The 25,874-nt window shown below is 51.7% G+C and overlaps 1 protein-coding gene and 1 non-coding gene across 2 annotated transcripts in view; one reads left to right on the top strand and one right to left on the bottom strand.

Moving 5' to 3' along the window:
• Positions 1-10,091, bottom strand: part of KREMEN2 (kringle containing transmembrane protein 2) — a 37,292-nt gene extending 27,201 nt beyond the window's left edge. The window contains exon 1 of the mRNA XM_056864767.1: positions 9,998-10,091. Coding sequence (XP_056720745.1) covers positions 9,998-10,064 — 67 coding nt within the window. The 5' untranslated portion in view covers positions 10,065-10,091. The remainder of the gene's footprint in view (positions 1-9,997) is intronic.
• On the top strand, positions 8,244-8,315 carry TRNAA-AGC (transfer RNA alanine (anticodon AGC)). Its single transcript has one exon. It is a non-coding gene; the product is annotated as a tRNA-Ala (tRNA).
• Positions 10,092-25,874: the final 15,783 nt, after the last annotated feature.

Genomic DNA, 25,874 nt, shown 5'->3' with positions numbered 1-25,874 from the left:
AAAGAGATCGCGGAATGCAAAGGTTCTTGGAGCGGAATCTGGACGCTACCTTCCTCTGCGGTTTATAATTTTAAAACACAAAACCTGGTATGAATTCTTCCAGCTCAAATCAGTTCCAGTTCCAGGTATTCCTGGCCGGGATGGCTGGTAGTTAAGATCTTTCACGAGATAAGTGTTCAACTAGAAGCTACACGATCTTGGCTTTCCTTAGGCACAGAAGGGGCAAAACCCATTTGGCCGAACGGCAAACCTACGCGAAACGTGCCTATCGAAAAGAGATCGCGGAATGCAAAGGTTCTCCGTGCGGAATCTCGACGCTACCCTCCTCTCCCCTTCATAAATTTTAAAACACACAACCTGGTACGAATGCTTCCAGCTCAGATCAGTTCCCGGACCAGGTGTCGATGTCATCTGGGCTGGGAGAGAGAGAGAGAGAAAACAGCCCCCCCCACACACACACACAGGCCAAGGGATTGTGAGAAATGTCCCGTTTGCTTTGCGCCTCTCGAGAGAACCCAGGAGTCCTGGCTCCGAGCCTTTCCAGGTCCGATCCCAGATATATTAATGCCCTTCCGCAGCTGGGAATAGACGCGGGAGCCTCGCTCCCCTTCCCTTGCCAACCCCCCACCCCCCCGCCCAATCCTCCCATGGTGTAACCAGACGCTTTTCCAGACCCGGGCCCCAGGGGGACAGGCCCCACCTGTTGCTCGGGCTGGAAATAGCTGAGAACATAATAAACAGGTGGTTGATATAAAGCGAAAAGGGGGCAGAGGCCGGAGGGAGAAGAGATGAGGGGATGCGGGGAAGCCGATGGAGGCAGGAGCCTGGCTGTCTAGCAGGTGGTGCCTGTTGGCAGCTGAGGCTTCCAGCGGCTGCTTTGGCCCAGTGGGGGGCTGTCTTGGAAAGGGGGGGGGATAAAGGGCAGAATGTGAGATGGCCTTGAGGGAGTGGGGGGAGAACACACAAAGAACCGGGGGGGGGCACATCAGAGGGACAAATGGCCCCCGGACCGCGCGTTCGCCAGCGGTGGCGGAATGGCTGAAGAAATACGCCGCGAATGCACGCGGCGGAGGGAAAACGGCTCGATTCCGACAAACGTGGGATTAGCTATTTCGGGACCATTGTGAGCGGCTTCCTCTGCTCGGGCCGCAGCTGTCGAAAGGCCGACGGGCCATTTGGAAAGGGGCAGACAAGAATTCAGGACACATCCTTGCTAAATATACACATATCTACATATCAGGGAGCGCGTTCGCACGGTTGTTTTCAAAGTGCGTTTGTTTTCCAAGTGTGCGTGGGGACCCCTGGAGTTACTCACATGAACACATGAAGTGCCTTATACTGAATCAGACCCTCGGTCCATCAAAGTCAGTATGGCCTACTCAGACTGGCAGCAGCTCTCCAGGGTCTCAGGTAGAGGTCTTTCACATCACCAACTTCCCTAGTCCCTTTAACTGGAGATGCCGGGGATTGAACCTGGGATCTTCTGCATGCCAAGCAGATGCTCTCCTACTGAGCCGTGGCCCCTCCCCGGCCAGAGCATCAGTAATGGTGGCCAAGCTCCCTTGAAAGATGACTTGTCCACTATTGCTGATCTTCTCCAGACTTTTGCAGATGAAGGAGAGTGTCGGGGGTGTTCTCGGCCAGGACCTCACATTCAGGGTGATGCTGCTGAGGCCTAGGCAGTGTGGTGTAATGGTCAGCAGCTGGTAGGAGCATCTGAGAGACCAGAGGTTAAACCCTCCCCCAGCCATGAAGCTGAACAACCTGGAGGCAGGCTATTTCTCTCAGCCTCATCCACCTCATTGGGTTGCTGTGAGGTTAATACAGAGGAGGGAAGAACAACACACGCTGCCCTGAGAGGAGAGCCAGCGTGGTGTAGTGGTTAAGAGCGGTGGTTTGGAGCAGTGGACTCTGATCTGGAGAACCGACAAACCAACAAACTGCTTTACACTGACATGGAGGGACTGAGAGAGGAATGAATCAATATAGTCTTGGAAAGTGCAGGATCTGCCTATGGAGTATATGCATAGCCTGTCCTTTCTCCAAGGAGTTCAGGGCAGTCTCAGCGTGGTATAGTGGTTAAGAGCGGTGGTTTGGAGTGGTAGACTCTGATCTGGAGAACCGGGTTTGATTCCCCACTCCTCCACATGAACGGCGGAGGCTAATCTGGTGAACTGGATTTGTTTCCCCACTCCTACACACGAAGCCAGCTGGGTGACCTTGGGCTAGTCACAGCTCTCTCAGCCCCACCTACCTCACAGGGTGTCTGTTGTGGGGAGGGGGAGGGAAGGTGATTGTAAGCCGGTTTGATTCTTCCTTAAATTAGAAATTCCCCATTCCCTTAATTTCTGGTAGAGGAGGGGGGGAAATGACAGATACAATAGGGAAATATGTCGTTTTTCCTCCATGGGTGAGAGTGCATTTTGATCTGAGAAATGATGCATATACATGGGAAGGGTACAATTAACACCCTTCCCCACTGCCGACAGGAGTTCCAGTCACGTGGCCGCAGCGTCACACATAGGGCTGGATCCAGCCAGCTTTTTCACCCAGTCTCCCGCAATTCCCCTCCTTCCAGCCATCTCTGTCCCACACGGCTTTTATCCACGCTGGCCGCATGATCCCGAACACAGCCTGTTTGGGTGGTCAAACGGACCAGCAGGAAAGCTGGCTGGATCCACCCCACAGTTCGGTCCTAACGTGGGGACCTTATTCGGGTGGAAAGACGGCACAGAAATGTTTTAAACAGAGAGTAATAAATAAGATTCGGTATTTATAGTGAGTGGGGGAAGACTGGGCGCATTCTTTCCTCTCCTGTTCTATTTATAACTACACCAAAGCAAAAAAAGAAAAGAAAAAAAAATACGAGCCGTTTTCTTTCAGAAAAGGAGCCCTGATCGGTTCGACGACAGATCCGCGTTGTTACCTGCTCACGGAAACATGGCCGTTCCGTTGACTCCAAAGGTGTCCTTCCGCTGAAGGAAGATCCCCCACCTCCACTTAGGAAAAGATTCCTTCCACCAAATCAGATTCCTCCCATGACTGGAAGAATCCTCCCAAGTTGGAAGGGCACCTTTGGACCAACCCATCGTACCGAAAATTATTTCTTTTCTTTCCAGAGCCCATCAAAAGCTCGAAGCAGAACATACAGACGGAGGGTTGTCATGACGCATACTAGGATGATTTATAGAACTATAAACTTACATTACTCTTTTATCATTGTAACGATTTACGGCCTTGACAAATAAATTACTTAATTACCCACCGCTTCATTAATCCGTGTTTTTTTTTTTCTTAGAAGGAAATGGCGCAACCTACCTACAAAGCCCTATATGGCCAGATCCGGGCCTATTATATTCTTTCTGTCTGAACCCAGCCTTTCAAAACTACGAGGGGGTTGGTTTTTCAGGGATCCTCAATTCGGATTATAAGAGCAGGGAGCGGACCACTTCCCAGGAAAGCCATTTTGGGCTGAAACCTGATGGATTTTACGAAGGGAGGCAAGACGTTTTGGTTTTTTAAATCCCCCTTTTTACGAGCGTGGTTTAAAAAAAGGGAGACAGTTTGACACAGAGTTTAACGTCCCAAATTCAGACTGGGAAGACCTAGGTTCAGCACACTCGGGGATTCTGGACCAGTCACACACTCTCTCTCTCTCAGCCTAACCTACCATACAGGGTTGTCGTGAGGATAAAACGGAAGGGAGATCTGTGCTACCGTGAGCTCCTTGAAGCAAGGCGTGATAATCAGAGCGGTAGGTAAAGTCTCACGGCCATAATTCCTTGTCAGGGGAACCAGTCGCTGGATTTACAGATGGTATTTTCAAATGTAATACTGCAATAGTCTTGATCAAATCTCTTCAAGACTGAAGGTATTTTCACTTAAATTTTTATCTCAAACTCCCTCCAAGGAGATAAGAGCACTATGAATATCCCTCTCTGATTCTAGGTCTCCCAGGCCTGATTTTAACCATTACATCACACTGGCTCTGAATGCTATAAAGTAACTTGTTTTTAATAAGGCTTGGTAAAATTCATCTAAAGTAAATTAACTACCCCCAACTAGCTTGGTCAGGCATTTTATGTCATCTGCTCATGAACACTAAAGCACCATGTTGCACACAATCTGCCATTAGGGTTGCCAAGTCCCTCTTCGCCACCAGCAGGAGGTTTTGGGGGCGGAGCCTGAGGAGGGCGGGGTTTGGGGAGGGGAGGGACTTCAATGCCACAGAGTCCAGTTGCCAAAGTGGCCAGTTTCTCCAGGGGAACTGATCTCTATCGGCTGGAGATCGGTTGTAATAGCAGGAGCTCTCCAGCTAGTACCTGGAAGTTGGCAACCCTATCTGCCATTCAACACCCCACTCTACGCGACTGATCCAGATCTCACATAGCTGTATCACAGCTTTCATGTGCTGTACCATCTCCCATCAAGCTGAATCTCTGCCCCTTTAAATGAATTCCCTGTGTGGCTCAAAAGCCTTCAGCAAAGAAATAAATAATGTGGAATGGAAGTAGACAGTAAACTTGCCAACTGACCTTGAGGGGGAAAAAAGTGTCCTGTCCCTTTAATAGAGGAGTAATGTGCAGAAATCGGAAGCTGAAGCCTTTCATGGCCTGGACATCCCCTGGTAAACAGCATCTGCTTAAGCTTCTATTCAATGGACAGGACATTTTTCTCCAAGTCAATAGGCAACCCCAGTAGACAGTGTGGAAACAAGGGTGTTAACAGGGTACAAAAGTATCTCTATTTTGCATCTGTGAAACTCTGGAAGGCGTGAGATTGTGTGCACATTGGAATGAGGTTTTTCCAGCCCTTTCCCCCCCCACACACACACACACTACAAAACACACCGCCTTACGAGTACAGTCTGTGTCCTGCCTTGAACCGCACAGATAACAGATCTACAAGACGTCTCTCCGCCTCGAAAGTGAACCAGCCACCTTCAGAAGCCATGAGGCATGCTCAAGATGGGATATCCTAAAGAGGAGCTGACTCAAGGATCAGAGAAAACCTAAGGCACCCCAGAAGATTCAGCTAATCCCCGAGGTCACAGAAGACAGATAATTCAATCAGTGCAGTAGGTTTGATTATAAATGGTGGCTGTCCTGTGGAGAGACCTGGATGAGCGTGGCCAAGTACGGGTTTGGGATTTATTTCTTTGAGTCCTGGCTTGATGACAATAGAATCAGTTTTGTTCACAGAACGATGAATAATTCAGCAGGACAAAGTACTTTAAGGATCCACCCTACTGCTAAATATTCAGGGCTAATTAATCAATCCCCAATAAGTACCACCAGCTCTCCGGTGCCATGTTCCAAATCATAATCGCTAATGGGAATTAGGAGGCCCAACCAACCCAATAGGCACAAGACCATGATTAACTGGTGGAGTTCATAACTGCAGGCGCCTACTGGCTGGCTCGAGACTTTTCCCCCCTCCCGAAAGGGTTATGTTTTTAGGACTACGCCTTGGCAGTCTGCATTCATTAATCCAGAATAACCCCAGATCCCTCCTCCCAATCACTGAAGGTGATCCAGCATGGTCTGATCGAGCATGGCCTTCCTTACGTTCTTATGTTCGTTCTTAAGGTCTTTGCAGGCAGCCCACACCCATATATTCCACAAAAGCAGGGAGGGGAGGAAAAGTAAATCTGCACTGCTACCCCTTGTTATGGGTAACCAAACTTAAGAGGCACCAAAACGAATGGATCTCAACTGGGCTTCCGAAAAGGTGTTGCCAGTTTAAAAGAAAAGAGCCGTTGGGTGCTGATGAAGGTAAGAGCTCCGAAGCAGAGTCAAAAACCATCCTTGCAAGAAAGGTGGTGGGGACTGAACCCTGGGAAGGTGATGAACAGGGAAGGAGAAGACAAGCCTCAATTGCTCCCTGCATCACAGCGCCCCCTGATGGCAGCCTGATGCCAGCCTTGAAACAGGCATGGGGAGAAACTGTGGTTGATCCTGGGTAAGAGAACCAAGAGGGAATTGGATAGATATCGGGCTCTGTAGCATCTAGACTTGCTAATTCCCTCTCCAGTATATGCCAGGCTTCCTCTACAGAAGATTTCCAGTGCCATCCTAAACAGAGTTATACCCCGTCTAAACGCACTGACTTCAATGGACTTAGAAAGATGTAACTCTGCTTAGGATGGTACTGTCGGTTACCCTTTTGTCTTGTGTGTGTGTGTGTATGTGTGTAATATGTATTTTACTGAAAGGGTGGCTTATCTTGTTAAAAGTCATGAGAAAGTGGAGGACGAAGGAACTTTTAAAAGTTTACAATATTTGTATACAAGCTTTGATAATGGCTGTACTCTGTAATCTCCCCAAAAAATATCTGTTGATCGTACAATAAAGGGGACTGGGTGACCCAGCTGGATTATATTACCCCACCATAATACTAGAAAGCTGGGTCATCTGCTGAAGCTGGAGGGTGAGAGATTCAAAACAGATAAAAGGAAGTATTTTTTCACACAACGCAAATTGTGGCACTCCCTGCCCCAGGATGTGGTGATGGCTGCCAGCTTGGAGGGCTTTAAGAGGGGAGTGGACATATTCATGGAGGAAAGGGGTATTCATGGCTATTAGTTAGAATGGATACTAGTCATGCTGCATACCTATTCTCTCTAGTATCAGAGAAGCATGCCTATTATATTAGGTGCTGTGGAACACAGGCAGGATGGTGCTGCTGCAGTCATCTTGTTTGGGGGCTTCCTAGAGGCACCTGGTTGGCCACTGTGTGAACAGACTGCTGGACTTGATGGGCCTTGGTCTGATCCAGCAGGGCCTTTCTTATGTTCTTAAGATCCACATTGAATCTTAGGGGGTACTTACTCTCCCAGAATCCCAGAATGTGGGCAACTCGAGAAGAGACACTCCTTTGTTCTAATGGCAGTTTCCTGTCACCCTGTGGTTTTATTGGGTGGTGGCAGGTCAGAGTTGTCATTTCCCCCTTTCTACCGCTGGCATAAGTACCCCCTATTGACAGATTTTTGCAGAAAAGATGGTTGATGTTGCATTGGGGTGGGGGCTCTTGGTAGAGGGGCTCTTGTGAGGGGCTTTGGCTCAGTGGTAGAGCCTCTGCTTGCCATGCAGAAGGTCCCAGGTTCAATCCCCGGCATCTCCAAGAGACTAGACAACTAGGAGATGTGAGTAGGCAAGTAGGAGATACTGACTTTGAAGGACCAAGGGTCTGGTTCAGTATGAGGCAGTTTCATGTATTTGTGTGTGTTCATATAAACTAATTTCAGCAGTGGCAATTTAAAGCCCAGTGTGAAAGACAGGGAAGCAGAGGGAAATGCTGACCAACTGAAACAGTGGCTGGATCTCTAAGCAACCTCCCACCCAGTCCCTTTGTTTTCTCTCTCCCTGGTAAAATACATTTAGAAGGATTTTGGAGAATGCAAAAGCCTGTGTCCTTTTGGTTGGGCTTAAAAAGGGAGATACGTGGATTCTGTTTGTGGCTTTTCTTTGGAACGCCCATCTCAGTTTGTTTCTTGGCGCCAGGGTCTAGCTTCAAACTAGTCATAACGCATACCTATTCTCTCCAGTTCCAGAGGAGCATGCCTAATGTATTAGATGCTGTGGAACACAGGCAGGACAATGCTTCTGCAGTCGTCTCATTTGCGGGCTTCCTAGAGGCACCTGGTTGGCCACTGTGTGAACAGGCTGCTGGACTTGATAGACCTTGGTCTGATCCAGCATGGCCTTATGTTCTTATGTAAACCCGGTTTTAAGTTAATTCACAGTGGGTAGCCGTGTTAGTCTGTCTGCAGTAGTAGAAAAGAGCAAGGGTCCAGTAGCACCTTAAAGACTAACAAAAATATTTTCTGGCAGGGTATGAGCTTTCGTGAGCCGTGGTTCACGAAAGCTAATACCCTGCCAGAAAATATTTTTGTTAGTCTTTAAGGTGCTACTGGACTCTTGCTCCTGTTTTAAGTGTCAGGCTCTGGAAGCAGTTATAAGTAGAGCCTCTGAGCATACACCGAGTGTCTTTTTCAAGGTTTCCCTCCCTCCTGGCAGTAGACCCAGTCTTGCCCCATGCTGTCCATTTGGGAGTAGAAAGGAGACCTTCCAGATGCAAAGTTGTGACTTTGGGACCACCCAGAGTCCCCACAACCCTCCACCTCTTTAAAGAACTTTGTTCTGCTTGCATTATTGTCAACACATAAGAGGTACTGACCAGTGATCTATCTAGTCCAGCATCTTGTCTTGCACACTGGCCAATCACAATGTAAAAGAAGAAGAGGGGCTGTGGCTCAGTGGCAGAGCATCTGCTTAGCATGCAGAAGGTCCCGGGTTCAACCCCCGGCATCTCCAGTTAAAGGGACTAGGCAAGTAGGTGATGTGAAAGACCTCTGCCCGAGACCCTGGAGAGCAGCTGCAGGTCTGAGTAGACAATGCTGACTTTGATGGACCAGGTGTCTGATTCAGTAGAAGGCAGCTTCATGTGTTCATGAGTGGATTTTTATATCCCGACTTTCTCTACCACTTAAGGAAGAATCAAACTGGCTTACAATCACCTTCCCTTCCCCGCAACAGACACCCTGTGATGTAGGTGGGGCTGAGAGAGTGTGACTAGCCCAAGGTCTCCCAGCTGGCTTCATGTGTAGGAGCGGGGAAACCAACCCGGTTCATCAGATTAGCATCCGCCGTTCATGTGGAGGAGTGGGGAATCGAACCCAGTCCTCCCGATCAGAGTCCACCACTCCAAACCACTGCTCTTAACCACGACACCACACTGGCTCTCTCTCCCACGCAGTCACGCAGTTGTTCAGGATGCTTCTGAAGATGAGGCCGGAAGAAGAGCTGATTCTCTCTCCCACGCAGTCAGTGGAAACTTGGGATCGCTTTCCATGCAGCTGGGGGAAGGGGCCGAGGTCATCCCCTCTATAGGGGAGCATCTTCCACTGGGAGGGAGGCATTTTCCTCCCGCCCCTGCCGCCAGCAGCATTGTGGCGGGCATCCTCCCCAATAATAACCCAGCCCAACCCTGTTCAGCCAGTTCCTACGCTTGGGATTCCCATCTGACAGGTATCCTGGACGTCAGCCAAAGCCGTCTGGAGAGAGGCAGAGGCCGCCTGGCCACCAGAGTGTGGGTGAAGGAGGACGGGGTGGGGGGGAAGCAAACCACGGGCTCCCTCTTTCCCGAGACTGTTGCTCTGGGTCCAGCAGCTGTCTGGGGATGAGTGTGAAATCGGCAGGGCTCCGTCTGTCTGCCGTCGGCCGGGGACAGGTGGCCGCAGCAGAGGCTGGGGGCTCGTCGGGCCAAGCGGAGGCGGGGAGGTGGCGGGGGTCCTGCCAGGCCAGGAGAGAGGAAAGGGCCGGCTGCCAAAAACCACAGCCCTCCTCTCCTGCAATCCCAGTGGGCCTGAGCCTTGGGATTCATGCCCTTGAGCTAGAATGCCCCCCTCCCAGTGTGGTGTAGTGGTTAAGAGAGGTGGTTTGGAGCGGTGGAGTCTGATCTGGAGAACCGGGTTTGATTCCCCACTCCTCCACATGAGCGGCAGAGGCCAATCTGGTGGACAGGATTTTGTTCCCCCACTCCTGCACACGAAGCCAGCTGGGTGACCTTGAGCTAGTCACAGCTCTCTCAGCCCCACCTACCTCACAGGGCGCCTGTTGTGGGGAGGGGAAGGCGACTGAAAGCCGGTTTGAGTCTCCCTTAAGTGGTAGAGAAAGTCAACATATAAAAACCAAAACTTCTTCTTCTTCTTCTCCCATCCCACTGCCCCAATATTCTTATGCACACTTAGGGGCAGGGAGGGACAGACATACACAGAAAAGCCAGGAATTGCGAATCATACCTTCCAGTAAACCGGAGGGGGACCCAGGCATGTGGCTGCTTCCCTCCTCCCCCTACACCGTTAGTGAAGGGGTTCTGCCCCCCCAAAAAAAATTCGGTACTCCGCATCCTCTTCCCACTTCTGCCGCTTCCCCCAGAGCCCAGGCAAGGACCCTGCCCCCCAGCTGCCCGTCCCCGCCCTGCCCCACTCGCTCACCTGCCCCTTGGAGAGCCCTCGTCCCTCGAAGCAGCAGCAGCAGGAAGCCCACGACCACCCAGGGCATCTCTGGACGGAGTCACCCCCCTGCCCCGGGCACCGAGGCTGCCCCACCACTTGATGGCGCCGCCACAGCCAGGGTACCAGCTGGGGCCGCGGCGGGAAGGCCTGGAGGGGTAGGTGGCAGGTGGGGGTGGGAACAGGTCTCTGTCCTGTCAGGGGGCTTGGAAGATCCTTCGAGAAGCGGGTGATCCCAGCGTCTCTCCCTGGTCGTCCGACTTTGGCTGCGGCTCAGGGGAGACGGTCCCTGGCCATGGTGGGCAGGGGCGGGCGCGGAATCCGCCTGGCTCGTCTTCCAGTTGCGGTGGAGCCCTGATCCGATGGGGATCACATGTCCCTGGCTTCCTCCCGGGGGGATCCTGAAGGGGCAAGGCGGGGGGGTCCTTTCCTGGCCTGGGGGGCCGGCTGGCTCAAGCGCATCTGGAAGCCAACAGACGGTCTTCTCCTGCCCGAGGGGGGCGGCCTGGCTGGGTCCCCCGCATCCCCCACCGGCGGCAGGATCTCGAACCCGAGGGATCCTGTGCAGGGGAAACCATCTCCCTCAGGGACCTGCGGATCCGGCCCTCTGGCTGCCGACTTGCTCTCGCCCTTCGTGGTTTCCTTCGCCGCCTCCCCCAACAGATCCTGGACCCAGTGGATCTCCAGCCAGGAGCGATGCTTGCGGATCTGGTCCTCTTCCACCACCAGCAGCGCTCTCTCTCAGCTTCCACCGATCTCTTCTGGTTTCCACCCCCACCCCCGCGCTCTCCTTGCGTGAATCCGGAGCCTCTTCTGCACCGGATTCTCCCCCCCGGGGGGGGGGGCCTGGAGCCGGCTCAGTTCTCGTCCTGGCCAGGTGGGCTCAGGTGGGTCCCTTCCATCCCCGAGGGGATCCGGGCGCCTGGTAGGCTGCGGGTGCTCCGAGGATCCCCTCCACTCGATCTCCCCTCCCGAGAAGATTCTCAATCCGGAGTCAGACCGAGAGAGAGAGACGGGACGTCGGGCGGGCAGGGAGGCCCCCGACGGCGTGGAAAGAGGGGGGGGGTCGAGCCCCGGATCCCCTCCCGGCCGGCCCTCCGACCTCAGCCTCGCCGCCCTACAGTGCCACCTGCCCCACCGCCGGGGGTCCGCGGGCCCTCCCGCCTCGGCTCCTGCTGGACGGGGCGGCTGCTGGCCGGCTGGGCTGCCTCCGCCGCGCTGGGGCGGGCTCTGCTCCCCCGGCCTCCCCGGCTCGCTCCCCCGGCAGCCGACGGCAGAAGGGAAGGCGGCTCCCCCGCCATCCCCACCCCGCTCCCAGCAGATCTCCCCGCCCCGACCGGCGGCCGCCCCTGGGACGTCCCATCCCTCCACCGCCGGCGCCTCCGCCCGCCCAGCGCCGCGCCCGGCCTGGAAACCCGAGACGGGGCGGGAGAGAGGGAGGGAGGGCACAGGAGGCGGGCGGGGGGGGGTGGAGGGAGGGGGAAGGCTGGGGGGGGGAGAAAAATGAAGGAGGGGCTGCTTTGGCGCGGCTCCCCCCGCAGAAGGCACAGGACGCGTGACTCCTTCCCCCCCCCAGAACTGCTCTGAGCACGTGCAGAGTGAACCCGTGAAGCTGCCGTCGACTGAACCAGGCCTTCGGTCCGTCAGTCAGTATTGCCGGCTCAGACCGGCGGCGGCTCTCCGGGGTCTCAGGCAGGGGTCTTTCCCATCTCCTGCTTGCCTGGTCCCTTTAACTGGAGATGCCGGGGGTTGAACCTGGGACCCTCTGCCTGCCGAGCAGATGCTCTACCACTAAGCCATGGCCCTTCCCCAAAAGACTCACATGAACATATGAAGCTGCCTTATACTGAATCCGACCCTTGGGCCATCCAAGTCAGTATTGTCTACTCAGACCGGCAGCCGCTCTCCAGGGTCTCAAGCAGGGGTCCTTCGCATCGCCTGCTTGCCTGGGCCCTTTCACTGGAGAGGCCAGAGATTGAAGAAGAAGAGGAAGAAGAGTTGGCCAGCATTTCCCTCTGCTGCCCTGCCTTTCACACTGGACTTGGAATTGCCGCTCCTGAAATTACTTCACGTGAACACACATGAATACATGAAGCTGCCTTCTACTGAATCCGACCCTTGGGCCATCCAAGTCAGTATTGTCTACTCAGACCGGCAGCAGCTCTCCGGGGTCTCAGGTCGAGGTCTTCCGCGTCACCTTTTTGCCTAGTCCCTTTAACTGGGGATTGAACCTGGGACCTTCTGCAAGCCAAGCAGATGCTCTACCACTGAGCCACAGTCCCTCCCCCAGGAAAAGCCATGCTGGATCAGACCAGGGCCCATCAAGTCCAGCAGTCACATGAAGCTGCCTTCTACTGAATCAGACCCTTGGTCCATCAAAGTCAGTATTGTCTACTCAGACGGGCAGCGGCTCTCCAAGGTCTCAGGCAGAGGTCTTTCACATCACCTACTTGCCTAGTCCCTTTAACTGGAGATGCCCAGGATTGAACCTGGGACCTTCTGCACGAAAGCTGAGGCTCTACCACTGAGCCACAGTTCCTCCTCCCCCCCAGCATGCACCAGGGGATGGAGGGGGAAGGAAGGGGTTACTTTCCGTCAGACATCAGTCTTGGTGCTTTTTAAGACGTCCAGCGGGATCCGGGTCCAACCAGACTTTTTTGCCCCAGAATGGGCTTCCTAGGCCAGTGAGCCTCAGCTACATGGAAGGAGTGTATACAGGCCATTTACGCATGGGAGGTTTTGCCTTGGATTTGCCTCTCTCTAGATGCACATTTTCCCCATCCGAATTCTCAAAATGGGGGCTTATTGTTTGAGTGTTGAGTTTTAGATGGGACAGCGGCAAATCCATGGCATCTAGAGAGCGGCAAATCCATGGCAAAACCTCCCATCCATAAATGGCCTATGTTTGTGTGTTTGTGTTTGGGGGCATCTGCAGCGTGTCTTCACAGCACAGTGTCCATAAAGAGCCTGGCACATGTGCAATTGAGAGGGAAGAACTTCCAGGAAAGATAGGGTGGAGATCCAAAGAATTTAATTTTTTTTAATCAAGCCAGAGGGATCAAGCTGTCCACCATTACTCCATCATCCTTATCCCCCCCCCCCATATTGAAATAACCTAAGAACAAGGATAGCCTCGTGATCCCCTAACTCTAGAGTTCTTGCAGTAGCTAACAATCCAGCAAGGGGGATCCTCACTGCTTTATTCCAGAGTGATTCATCCAAAGGACCTGTTACAAATTTTTTTTTTAAATAAAAAGGTGCACCGAGGCTCAGAAACCAGCTGCATTAGCTGAAAAGTGTGAGAATGTGCGTGACCAGGATCTGATGAGTTGTTTGCGGGGACATGCCCGCTGTACATGTTTAAGGGCCATTTTTCCCCTTGTTTGCACATTGCGGAGTCATTCCAAGCAGGTTCTAAGGATGAACGCGTCCTGTCGCCTTCTGATGATGCTGGCTTACTTAATTAACATCTGGTGTGGTTTAGGGCACGCTAACCCTATAAAATTGAAACTGGTTTCAAACAAGTTTGAGGCTTCCTCCAAAGAGTCCTGACAGTTTTATTCTGTTGTGACCTTTCCCCCTCCCCGGTGTATTTTTATCCCATCCTTCCTCCAAGAAGCTCTGGGCACCCCGCAGGAGTCTTCCCTCCTCCATATTACTGTCACAACAGCCCTGTGAGGTAGGTTAGGCCGAGAGAATGTGACTGGTTACGAAGTGAGTTTTTATAACTGAGTAGGGATTTCTTTCCAGATTTCCCCACTCCTACTTTTAGAGCCCTTAAAATTCATAATTGCTATAGCATTGTAACTCTCTAGTGCTACCATGCTATAGCATTATTACTGGTTTTTTTTAAAAAGGCCCTCTAGTGATGTGATTGGGGGAAATGCACTGAAAACAGCAGCAAATGGAAAATTTGCAGAAAAACCCATGTGGAAACTCTATCGCTAATGTTCATGTCTTGGCATCTGCACTGGTAATGCAAGAACAGAGAATCCTCTCCGTGTGAATGCATCTGCTGTGTGTGCTTGTGTGTGTGTAAAGTGCCGTCAAGTCGCAGCCGACTTATGGCGACCCCTTTTTGGGGTTTTCATGGCAAGAGACTAACAGAGGTGGTTTGCCAGTGCCTTCCTCTGTACAGCAACCCTGGTATTCCTTGGTGGTCTCCCATCCAAATACTAACCAGGGCTGACCCTGCTTAGCTTTTGAGATCTGACGAGATCAGGCTAGCCTCGGCCATCCAGGTCAGGGCTGTGTGTGCTTATCTGTGTAGATAGTGGGATGGTATGAAAAAAAGCTGAATTTCCATTCTCTGTGCATAGCAATTGAAGGGCCAGACAAGTCACTATCTAAAATACCATAAGACCACTGTCTGTTAAGTGCTGTCAAGTCGCTTCTGACTCATGGCGACCTTATGAATCAGTGTCATCCAAAATGTCCTATCCTTAACAGCCTTGCTCAGATCTTGCAAACTGAGGGCCATGGATTCCTTTACAGAGTCAATCCATCTCTTGTTGGGTCTTCCTCTTTTCCTGCTGCCTTCCACTTTTCCTAGCATGACTGTCTTTTCCAGTGACTCTTGTCTTCTCATAATGTGACCAAAGTACGACAGCCTCAATTTAGCCATTTTAGCTTCTAGGGTCAGTTCGGGCTTGATTTGATCTAGAACCCACTGATTTGTCTTTTTGGCAGTCCACGGTATCCGTAACACTCTCCTCCAACACCACATTTCAAAGGAATCTACTTTCTTCCTATCAGCTTTCTTCATTGTCTAGCTTTCACACCCTTACATAGTAATAGGGAATACGATGGCATGAATTAACTTGATCTTGGTGGCCAGTGACACACCCTTACACTTAAGAATCTTTTCTAGCTCCTTCATGGCTGCCCTGCCCAGTCTCAATCTCCTTCTGATTTCTTGGCTGCAGTCTCCCTTTTGGTTAATGATGGAGCCTAGGAACAGAAAGTCTTGAACGATTTCAGTTTCTTCATTGTCAACCTAAAAGTTGAATAATTCTCCTGTAGTCATTACTTTTGTCCACTAGTAGGGTTGCCAACCTCCAGGTAGTAGCAGGCGATCTCCTGCTATTATGACTGATCTCCAGCCGATAGAGAACAGTTCCCCTGGAGAAAATGTACTCTATGGCATTGAAGCCCATCCCTTCTCCAAACCCCACTCTCCTCAGACTCCGCCCCAAAAACCTCCCTCTGGTTGTGAAGAGGGTCCTGGCAACCCTATCCACTAGGACCACTAAAACCACTAGGTCCTCGGAAAACATTGGTTATTTTCTGTGTGGGGGCATTTTTTTTGGGGGGGGGACAGAGGAGCATTCATTCATAAGAGCCCTCAGGGCAGTGCTAAGAGCCTGGATACAGCTTTCCAAATGGGAGTAATGTTTATCCTGGGTTACAGATCAGCCGAATCAACCCTGGCGATCAATGGGGTGACCGATGTCACAGCCAGATCGCCCTCACATCCCTAGATTTCCCTAGATTCCCTGCATTGCCTCACAGAAAGTGTTTGATGTGATCAGACATAGACTTTTAGACATAGAAATGCAGGAACTTAGAAGCCATGCAAGTAGTAGCTGTTCTCCCTTGAGTTGGGAGCCTTGGCCAAATAGACAACATATAGCACTACACGTGTCTGACTGCACCGCAACAGCGTAGAGCATATATGCTTGCCAGGCTAAATGTACTACCTTCCGCCTTGCTATATGGAAGATTTAATAAAATCCCATTTGCGGACAGAGTTTGCCCCTGAGGGAATGGTGAAATTGAATCCCTTGTGCATGTCCTTTTAAATTGTTGCTCTTATGCTTGTAGCCGATCCCAGTTCGTTGACCCACTGTTCGTAAACAGGGAATGGCTCTCTGGTGAAATCAGGACATCCTATCTTATGACCACACAAAACCCCCAAAATAATTGAATCAGTGGCAAGGTTCCTACAGTTAGCAACCAGCTATCTCGAATGGTGTGTGGCTTTCCTTAATGGCTGATTTGGGATGGTTTTATCCAATTGTATTTGTTTGTACTCGGTTTTATCCAAATGCATGCTCTTCCTTCTTATATGCCAATAAAGGCTTGTCTTGTGTTGTATCCTGGGTTACTCTGTGGTCCACTGAACGATGCTGCATTTTGGGCCAATTGATTGCCCGGGGAGGGATTAGCACCCCCTAGTGGGAAGATACAGCTTGAACCCAGAGGACACCCCAGCCACGGGGCCACGGCGCGGGGTGGGGGGATCTTCTCTCTTTGAAGTTTGCCAACCCTTCTGCAGACTGATCAACCTTCAGAAACCGAATGCTGCGGCAGGGGAGGCAGGTGGGATGGCAGGAGGCGCTGGCGGGGATTAAGGGGCATTACTGTTAATGAGGGTGTCAGTTTGAGGGGCTTACTGGTGGGTGGTGGGGGTCCCGTCCGTTGGAACCAAGCCGCTTTTCGCAGAGATGGGTGGCAAGATTAGGGGAAATGGAGGGGAGGAGCAGAACGAGGGAGCGAGAAGGGGGTTGTTGTGGGCTGGGACTGCGGGATAGATCGACCCCCCTCCCCCCCAAAAAAATTCAGTCCTTCTTTCATCCGTTCCTTTCCCTTCAGGTTCAAAGCTAACAAAGGGGGGGGTGGAGGGGGGAAGCTGATTCTTGGGGATCAAGGTGGGGGGATTAGGTGTGAAGCGGCTTGTTTGTGGTGTCTCTTGGCAGCCGTGGATGCTGGCTGAGGGGGGTTTCCACGCTGGGAGCAGAAACCAGCTGGGATTTGGGGCCTGCAGGAACCTGCCCCTTTGAAGGGGCCTTGGAATCTCCCCCCCCCCAGGGGGGCTCGGGGATGGGGTGGAGTGGCCCCAGGTGTTAGCTGGAGTAGCGGTGTGCGCTGGGGAGGGGGATCAGAAGGCGAGAGAGAGAAAGATCGTTGGCGCATCAATCACGCTGACAACAAAGCCCTGTGAACGTTGGAGCGTGGAAGAATCCGCGCCTTGACACACAACCAACTTTCAGATCCTCGAGGCGAGACTCCAAAACTTCACCCTCACCACCACCCGTTTACATTCCTGCAAGGCACTAGTCACAGTGGCCTGCTCGTACAAATGTACACATAGGGGTGCACATGGAGCCGAATAGCGCAGCCATTAAAAGAATGAACTGTGGCCCACGAGGTCAGAAGAAGAAGAGTTGGTTTTTACATGCCGACTTTCTCTACCACTTAAGGGAGAATCAAACGGGCTTACGATCACCCAGATGACCCTGATGGGCCCCTTCCAACTCTGAGATTTAAATAGAAAAACTTTCCAGACATTACAATCGCGCAAATCGAGAGTCTGCCAGGTGCATTCTCGCTAGGTGACCTTGGGTCGGTCACTCTCTAGCCTACCTCACAGGGGTGTTGTGAAGATAAAAATGAAGGAGAATCAGGTTCTAAGTCCCTTCAGGTCCCCATTGGAGAGAAAAGCATGGTGAAAAATACCCAAATAGATTAAAGACTCAAAAAAGCCACTGTTGAGTTGCAGGTGCCACACTTCACCAGTCCTCCCTCAAGGGCGGGGTGGGGGGGCTTAACAGGGCAGGGAATTTCCCAGGAAGGATTGTTCAGGATGGGACCGGCCAGGGCTGCTTGTCTGGATCAAGGAAGCAAAAAAAATTCAACACTGGGTGTTCTCAACCAGGGACCAGCTGAGCTAGGGAGTGTGCAGGAACCCGTTGGAGATGACATTTCCCTCTTCTGAAGCCCTTTTTTCAACAGCAAGTCTCATCCTGAGAGCCAGCGTGGTGTAGTGGTTCGGAGAGGTGGACTCTGATCTGGAGAACCGGGTTCGGGGTTCCCCACTCCTCCACATGAGCGGCGGACGGCTAATCTGGTGAACTGGATTTGTTTCCCCACGCCTACACTTGAAGCCAGCTGGGTGACCTTGGGCTAGTCACTCTCTCTCAGCTCCACCTACCTCACAGGGTGTCTGTTGTGGGGAGGGGAAGGGAAGGCAATTGTAAGCCAGTTTGAGTCTCTCTTAAGTGGTAGAGAAAGTCGGCATCTAAAAACCAACTCTTCTTCTTCTTCCTGAGGAGGTGCAAAGCAATGGCAAACAAGCAAGAGGGGCTCTGAGCATTGCCGAGGTCATCCTCTTTCTCGCCCTGGACAAAGAAAGCCGTGCAAAGTGCTCCTTGGGAACCAGGGGCTGGGATCTCCAGGCAGGCTCTTGAGCCTTGGCACTTCCAGTGAACCACCCAGGCCAATACATCAACAAACAATCTACCCAGAACGTAAGCAGAGACCTGCTGGATCAGACCCAAGCAGCCCAGCATCCTTTTTCCCACGGTGGTCAGCCACATGCTTCTCATTAGCTCACAAGCAGGACACGATGGTGATGGCCCTTGAGTGGTGTTGCTCCCCAGAAACTGATGGGCAGAGGTATACTGCCTTTGAATATGGAGGTTCCGTACAGTCTTCAGGAGCCCCGTGGTGCAGAGTGTTAAGCTGCAGTACTGCAGTCAAAAGCTCTGCTCACAACCTGAGTTTGATCCCGACGGAAGTCGGTTTCAGGTAGTTGGCTCAAGGTTGACTCAGCTTTCCATCCTTCTGTCGGTCAAATGAGGACCCAGCTTGCTGGGGGTAAAGGGAAGATGACTGGGGAAGGCACTGGCAAACCACCCCGCAAACAAAAGTCTGCCTTGGAAACGTCGGGATGTGACCTCACCCCATGGGTCAGGAATGACCCAGTGCTTGCACAGGGGACTTTTACCTTTACCTATACAGTCTTCACCGAGAATGGCCACTGATAGATCCATATTCCATAATTGCATCCAGTTCTCAAACAAGCCCTTCACTTTCACTGTGCAACCATTGAACTGCCAATTTTACACGTTCGATACCAGAAATGGTTTGGCAACAGACTCTTTCTGTATCCAGTGGGAATGGAATTTGGTAACCCGAGAATCCAAGCATCTCTGAAAAGGTACAGAGGAAAGGCTTGGGTTCCTTCCTTGACTGAGTAATGAATCCATGAAGCTGCTTTATACTGAATCAGACCCTTGGTCCATCAAAGTCAGTATTGTCTACTCAGACCAGCAGTGGCTCTCCAGGGTCTCAGGCTGGGGTCTTTCACATCATCTTCTCGCCTGGTCCCTTTAACTAGAGGTGCCAGGGATTGAACCTGGGACCTTCTGCATGCCAAGCAGATGCTCAACCAGTGAACCACAGCCCCTCCCCTAAATGGTAAAGGTTGTCCCCTGTACAAGCACCAGGCCATTACTGACCCATAGGGTGACGTCACATTCTGACGTTTACTAGGCAGACTAAGTTTAGAGGGTGGTTTGCCATTGCCTTCCCCAGTCGTCTGCACTTTACTCCCAGCAAGTTTGTTTGTTTTGCTGTCAAGTCACATCTGACTTATGGTGATCTCATAGGGTTTTCAAGGCAAGAGACATTTGAAGGTAGTTTGCCATTGCCTGCCTCCACATCACACCCCTGGTAATGATGCATACCTATTTTGGTCATGATGCATACTGGTCATGATGCATACCTATTATCTCCAAGATCAGAGGAGCATGCCTATTATCTTGGGTGCTGTGGAACACAGGCAGGATGCTGCTGCTGCTGCACTCGTCTTGTTTGGGGGCTTCCTAGAGGCACCTGGTTGGCCACTGTGTGAGCAGACTGCTGGACTTGAGGGGCCTTGGTCTGATCCAGCGGGGCTTTTCTTATGTTCTTATATTCTAATCCTTGGAGGTCTCCCATGCAAATACTTGCCAGGGTCGAGGCTGAGGGTGTGTGACTGGCCCAAGGTCACCCAGTAAGTTTCCATGGCAGAGCGGGGATTAGAACCTGCAGTTTCCCGGATCCTAGTCCGACAACTTAACAACTATACCATGCTGGCTCTCGCCAGCTTTATTTGCTGATCATTTATTTATCTAGTACATGTTTATCCTGCTCTTCCGCTGAAGAGGTCAGGATGGATTGGTTTCGTGACTGTATGTTTGACCTGGCAAGAGAGTTCAAGCAATACCACGGTTAGAGCTACATTATTCTCTTCCTTCCTCCATATGATTTTCACAACAAAAACCTCACAAGTCAGATTCATCTGAAAGACAAAGACTGGCCTGAGGCCACCCAGAGAGCTTCCTGGCAGAGTAGAATCTGACTCTAGATCTTCCCAGTCCTAGTCAAGCAATCTAACTAGGGTTGCCAGGTCCCTCTTCGCCACCAGCGGGAGGTTTTTGGGGCAGAGCCTAAGGAGGGCGGAGTTTGGGGAGGGGAGGGACTTCAATGCCATAGAATCCAATTGACAAAGCGGCCATTTTCTCCAGGGGAATTGATCTCTATTGGCTGGAGAACAGCTGTAACAACAGGAGATCTCCAGCTAGTACCTGGAAGTTGGCAACCCTATCAGAAAAGGGGCTATAGCTCAGTGGTAGAGCCTCTGCCTGGCATGCAGAAGGTCCCAGGTTCAATCCCCAGCATCTCCAGTTAAAGGGACTAGGCAGGTAGGTGACGTGAAGGACCCTTGCCTGAGACCCTGGAGACCCGCTGCCAGTCTGAGTAGACAATACTGACTATGATGGACCAAGGGTCTGATTCAGTAGAAGGCAGCTTCATGTGTTCATGTGATGAGAAATTCTGTACCCGTTTTGGCCACTGAGGGACATCTGCAGAAGCATCTCGCAGCCCTGGCAATCGGTGCGCTCCTTCCTTTGTGTCCCTTCCAGCGTTTGTGGGGCGATTGGGGGGTGGGGGGAGAAGGCAGAATTGAGCAAAAGGTTTCAAAGGCTTTGCCAAACCTCCGGAGAGTCAGCTTTGGGCTAACCCAGGATTTGTTTTCCTTTCATTAGCGAGGAACCCTCCAGCAAGACTCGTTCTTGGACAAGCCCGGTTTTGTGTTTTTAATGTATCAGCTCTGCAAGGCAGTTCGTTTTTTGCCCCGAGCCTCAGCACTCGAGAAATTTCACATCATCCCCTAAGCCGCAGGCAGCCGTGGTGGGCGACTGGAGTTCACCGGCAAGCCTGTGTCAGGACCGAGCGAGGGCAAGGAGCCAAACCTCATTCCCCTTGAATTCACTGCTGATTCTAGGATACTTAGAGCGGGGCGGAGGTTAGGAGCCCCAGACTGGGACATTGCCTAGCCACACCAAGGGCCTGTGTGGAGTGGGGTGGGTGGGAAGTGATGTAAAGAAGAAGACAAGAAGAAGCAGAGGAGTTGGTTTTTATATGCCGACTTTCTCTACCACTTAAGGAAGAATCAAACCGGCTTACAATCACCTTCCCTTCCCCTCCCCACAACAGACTCCCTGTGAGGTAGGTGGGGCTGAGAGAGCTCAAAGAGAGCTGTGACTAGCCCAAGGTCGCCCAGCTGGCTTCATGTGGAGGAGTGGGGAAACAAATCTGGTTCACTAGATTAGCCTGTAAATATGGAAGAAGGAGAGTTGGTTTTTATACCCCGCTTTTCTCTACCTTTAAGGAGTAAATATGGAAGAAGTTGGTTTTTATACCCCGCTTTTCTCTACCTTTAAGGATAAAATATGGAAGGACAGTTGGTTTTTATACCCCACTTTTCTCTACCTTTAAGGAGTCTCAAACTGGCTTACAATCACCTTCCCTTCCCCCCAACAGACACCCTGTGAGGTAGGTGGGGCTGGGAGAGTGTGACTAGCCCAAGGTCTCCCAGCTGGCTTCGTGTGCAGGAGTGGGGAAACCAACCCGGTTCACTAGATTAGCCTCCGCCGCTCATGTGGAGGAGTGCGTAATAAAACCCGGTTCTCCAGATCAGAGGGCACTGCTCCAAACCACCTCTCTTAACCACTACACCACACTGGCTTAAAAAGAAATCGGCCTTGGTGGAGATTGGCTGAGGGCTGAAAGGCTCCTTTTAGTTGATGGAATGGGTGAAACTGGAGACAGGATAAGTGAGTATCATTGGTAAGCTGCCAGTTCCTTCCCATTGACTTGACAAATAGCATAGGAACCAAGGGCTGTGGTTAGGGGTTGCCAACCTTCAGGTGGGGCCTGGAGATTTCCTGGAAAGACAACGCATCTCCAGATAGGGATGCCAGCCTCCCGATGGGACCTGGGGATCCCCTGGAATTACAGCTCATCTCCAGATTACAGAGATCAGTTCCCCTGGAGATAAGGTTGCCAACCTCCAGGTGGTGGCTAGAGATCTCCTGCTATTACAGCTGATCTCCAGGAGACAGAGATGAGTTTGCTTGGAAAAACTGGCCGTTTCGGAAGATGGGCTCTATGGCATCATACCCCATTGACGTCCCTCCCCTCCCTAAAACCCACCCTCTTCAGGCTCCACCCCTAATGTCTCCAGGTATTTCCCAACCCGGAGCTGGCAACCCTACCTGGAGAAAATGGAGGCTTTGGAGGGTGGACTTTGGCATTGTATCCCACTGAGGTCCCTGTCCTCCCCAGGCTCCACCCCCAAATCTCCAGGAGTTTGCCAACCTGGATCGAGCAACCCAACACACACACACACACGGTCCCCTGTTGGTGGCTAGGAGGGACCTGGCAACCCTATCTCCAGACGACAGAGATCAGATCCTAGAAACTGTTGGGAAGCCTGCGGTTTTGCCAGGGGTAATCCCAGACAAACTTTGCAGCCACCTCTCTGTCCCATGTGGGACACGGGACACTGCCATGCTGCCATGGGGAAGCGCACGACGCAGCCCCTTCAAAGCAGGTGGTTCCGGGAGGGGGAACCGAGTGCGGGGTGTGGAGCGGGTGGCAGTTCCTGCCTCTTCCTGTCTATTAATTAAAGATTAAGGAAGATGCAAATCAAAGGGTGACAGTGTGACAGGCCTGGTCTTCATCTGGCTTCCAGCTGCAGGAGCCGGCCTCAAAAACCTCCCCTCCCCACCCACCCACCGCCACATCCCCTTCGTTTTAATTCAGCCCTAATGGATTACAGAGCGGATGCAGCAGAGGCTACGAACTAGGGTTGCCAACTGCCAGGTAGTAGCAGGAGATCTCCTGCTAATTCAACTGATCTCCAGCCGATAGAGATCAGATCACCTGGAGAAAAATGGCCGCTTTGGCAATTGAACTCTATGGCATTGAAGCCCCTCCCCAAACCCCGCCCTCCTCAGGCTCCCCCCCCCAAAAAAAATCTCCCGCCAGTGGCGAAGAGGGACCTGGCAACCCTACTATGAACCTTCCCTGGAGGGTACCTCACCCCCCTGGTACTTGGGAGTGTACCTGAGGTTGGGGAGGGGACAATAGGACAGGTGCCAGGTGGGTAGGGTTGCCAACCTCCAGGTAGTAGCTGGAGACCTCCTGCTATTACAACTGATCTCCAGCCGATAGAGGGCAGTTAACCTGGAGAAAATGGCCCTTCTGGCAATTGGCCTCTATGGCATTGAAGTCCTCCCCCTCCCCAAACCCTGCCCTCCTCAGGCTCCGCCCCCAAAATCTCCAGGTATTTTCCAACCTGGAGCTGACATCCCTACAGATGGGCATCGGTCACAAAATGTATCAGCAATTGCCATCAGGCTTGGGAAAAGACAAGCAATATTTAATGATATGATAACTGCAGTCAGAGGGGCAACAGCAACAAAATGGAAATAGGAAGAAATACCAGAAATGGACAGATGGAAAGAGAAAATAGCCGAAGATGCAGGGATGGCTAGGCTGACACATAGGCTGAGTAAAAGACCGATGGAGGAACTGGAGGGGCTGTGGCTCAGTGGTAGAGCCTCTGCTTGGCATGCAGAAGGTCCCAGGTTCAATCCCCGGCATCTCCAGTTAAAGGGACCAGGCAAGGAGGTGATGTGAAAGACCTCTGCCTGAGACCCTGGAGAGCTGCTGCCGGTCTGAGTAGGCAACACTGACTTTGATGGACCCAGGGTCTGATTCAGTATAAGGCAGCTTCATGTGAAAAAAAATGGAAACTTTATTAGGAGGATGCAAAAATGTAATCCGTATAATCTGTATGTATCTTGCTATGTATTTCTCTCCTCTCATTACCTTGATAATAGTTATAGCAGGCAGTTGCGCAAATGATGACTCTAGAAAAACCTTATTAAGAATGTAAAGGGAAAAATGCTAGGTTAAATGCATATACTATATATTAAACAATAAAAGTTATGGGATAAAATATAACAATTAACAGTTTAATATAGAAGGAAGGAACATAAGGAGATTCCAGCTGGGAGCCCATAAGAACATAAGAAAGGCCACTGCTGGATCAGACCAAGGCCCATCAAGTCCAGCAGTCTGTTCACACAGTGGCCAACCAGGTGCCTCTAGGAAGCCCCCAAACAAGACGACTGCAGCTGCATTACCCTGCCTGTGCTCCACAGCACCTAGTTTAATAGGCATGCTCCTCTGAGACTGTAGAAAATAGGCAGGCATCATGACTAGTATTCATTTTGACTAGTCGCCATGGATAGCCCTATCCTCCATGAACATGTTCATTCTCTTCTAAAAGCCTTCCAAGTTGGCAGCCATCACCACATCCTAAGGCAGGGAGCTCCACAATTTCACTAGGCGTTGTGTGAAGAAATTCTTCTTTTTATCAGTTTTGAATCTGTCACCCTCCAGCTTCAGCAGACGACCCCGCGTTCCGGTATTATGAGAGTGGGAGAAAAGCTTCTCTCAGCCTCCTATTGCCCACAGTGGCCCGCCATAGACCCCAGAAAGATAGCAACTAAAGCCTTCCCCTGTTCCCCCTTCCCCACAAAAACACACACACGCACACAAAACCCTGGAATTCAGAGGTATACTGCCTCTTGACACTGGAGGTTCTGTTTAATTTTGTGTCCCTCGTTCAGACAAGGAGATTCAGCCAAGGCGGCCGGGGAAGGTTTCCCAACCCCTAAATCTATGCTCTTCTGCCTCTGTAGCCCTCTGTTTCTCCTTCCTTACCCTTTCTGTCCCCCTGCCCCTCGGCCCCCGGTAACACAATCCACCCAGCGAAATCGAGTCCGATTTTGTTTTATCTCCTCCGCCTCCACCCGGCTCAGATCTGCCTCTCGCTGCACCTGGCCGAGTCGTAGCCTGCTCTGATCCGGGGGCCCCGTGTGAAGCCGGGTGCCTGGGATTCCCAGCGTGGCGCCTTTTGTTCCCCAGCCCCCTATAGTCTCCCAGGCCTAGCTATTTCTGTCCTCTCCCGCTGGCACCGGGGAATGTCACTGAATGTGTTCAAATGGACCGAGGCATGCTTGGGGGATGAGTCAGGGGTGACCCTGGCCAGACACAGAGGGGTACTCTGCCGCAGGGGGATGCTGCAGTGATTCGGCTCACCGCTGGGGGGTGCTGGGCTTCAGAGAGCGGCCTCGCAACTGTTCCCCCCCACACATGCATTGTCTGTGCGCTATCTTGGTGTTGGGTGTAGGAGTAGGGTTGCCAACTTCTAGGTAGTTAGTAATCCAAAGCAGACACCTCTGTGTCTCAACCCGAGAACGGAGTATGCTCGCTCAGTGATTCCGGAATGAGCCAGGATGAATAGGGTTGCCAACCTCCAGGTAGTAGATGGAGATCTCCTGCTATTACAACTGATCTCCAGCAGATAGAGATCAGTTCCCCTGGAGAAAATGGCCGCTTTGGCAATTGGACTCTATGGCATTGAAGTCTCTCCCCTCCCCAAACCCCGCCCTCCTCAGGCTCCGCCCCCAAAATCTCCCATCGGTGGCGAAGAGGAACCTGGCAACCCTAAAGATGAACGGTTTAATTCGGGCCGGAAGAGGAATGGGAAAAGCCGGGCTCGTTTTGTGTCGATACAGCGTTGAGCTTCCAAGGAATGAGGTTGTGAAACGGAATTGACAAAAAGAATTGGAAATGGCCGTCTTCTTCTTCACCTTGGATCCTTCCTGTTTCGGAAAGGATAATACTTACCTACAATTTTCACCTGGAAGATACAGAAAAAGACAAAAATTAC

The sequence above is a fragment of the Euleptes europaea genome, chromosome 18 (genome assembly GCF_029931775.1).
Source record: "Euleptes europaea isolate rEulEur1 chromosome 18, rEulEur1.hap1, whole genome shotgun sequence".
Classification (NCBI taxonomy): domain Eukaryota; kingdom Metazoa; phylum Chordata; class Lepidosauria; order Squamata; family Sphaerodactylidae; genus Euleptes; species Euleptes europaea.
This window is presented reverse-complemented; position numbering and strand designations above follow the sequence as displayed.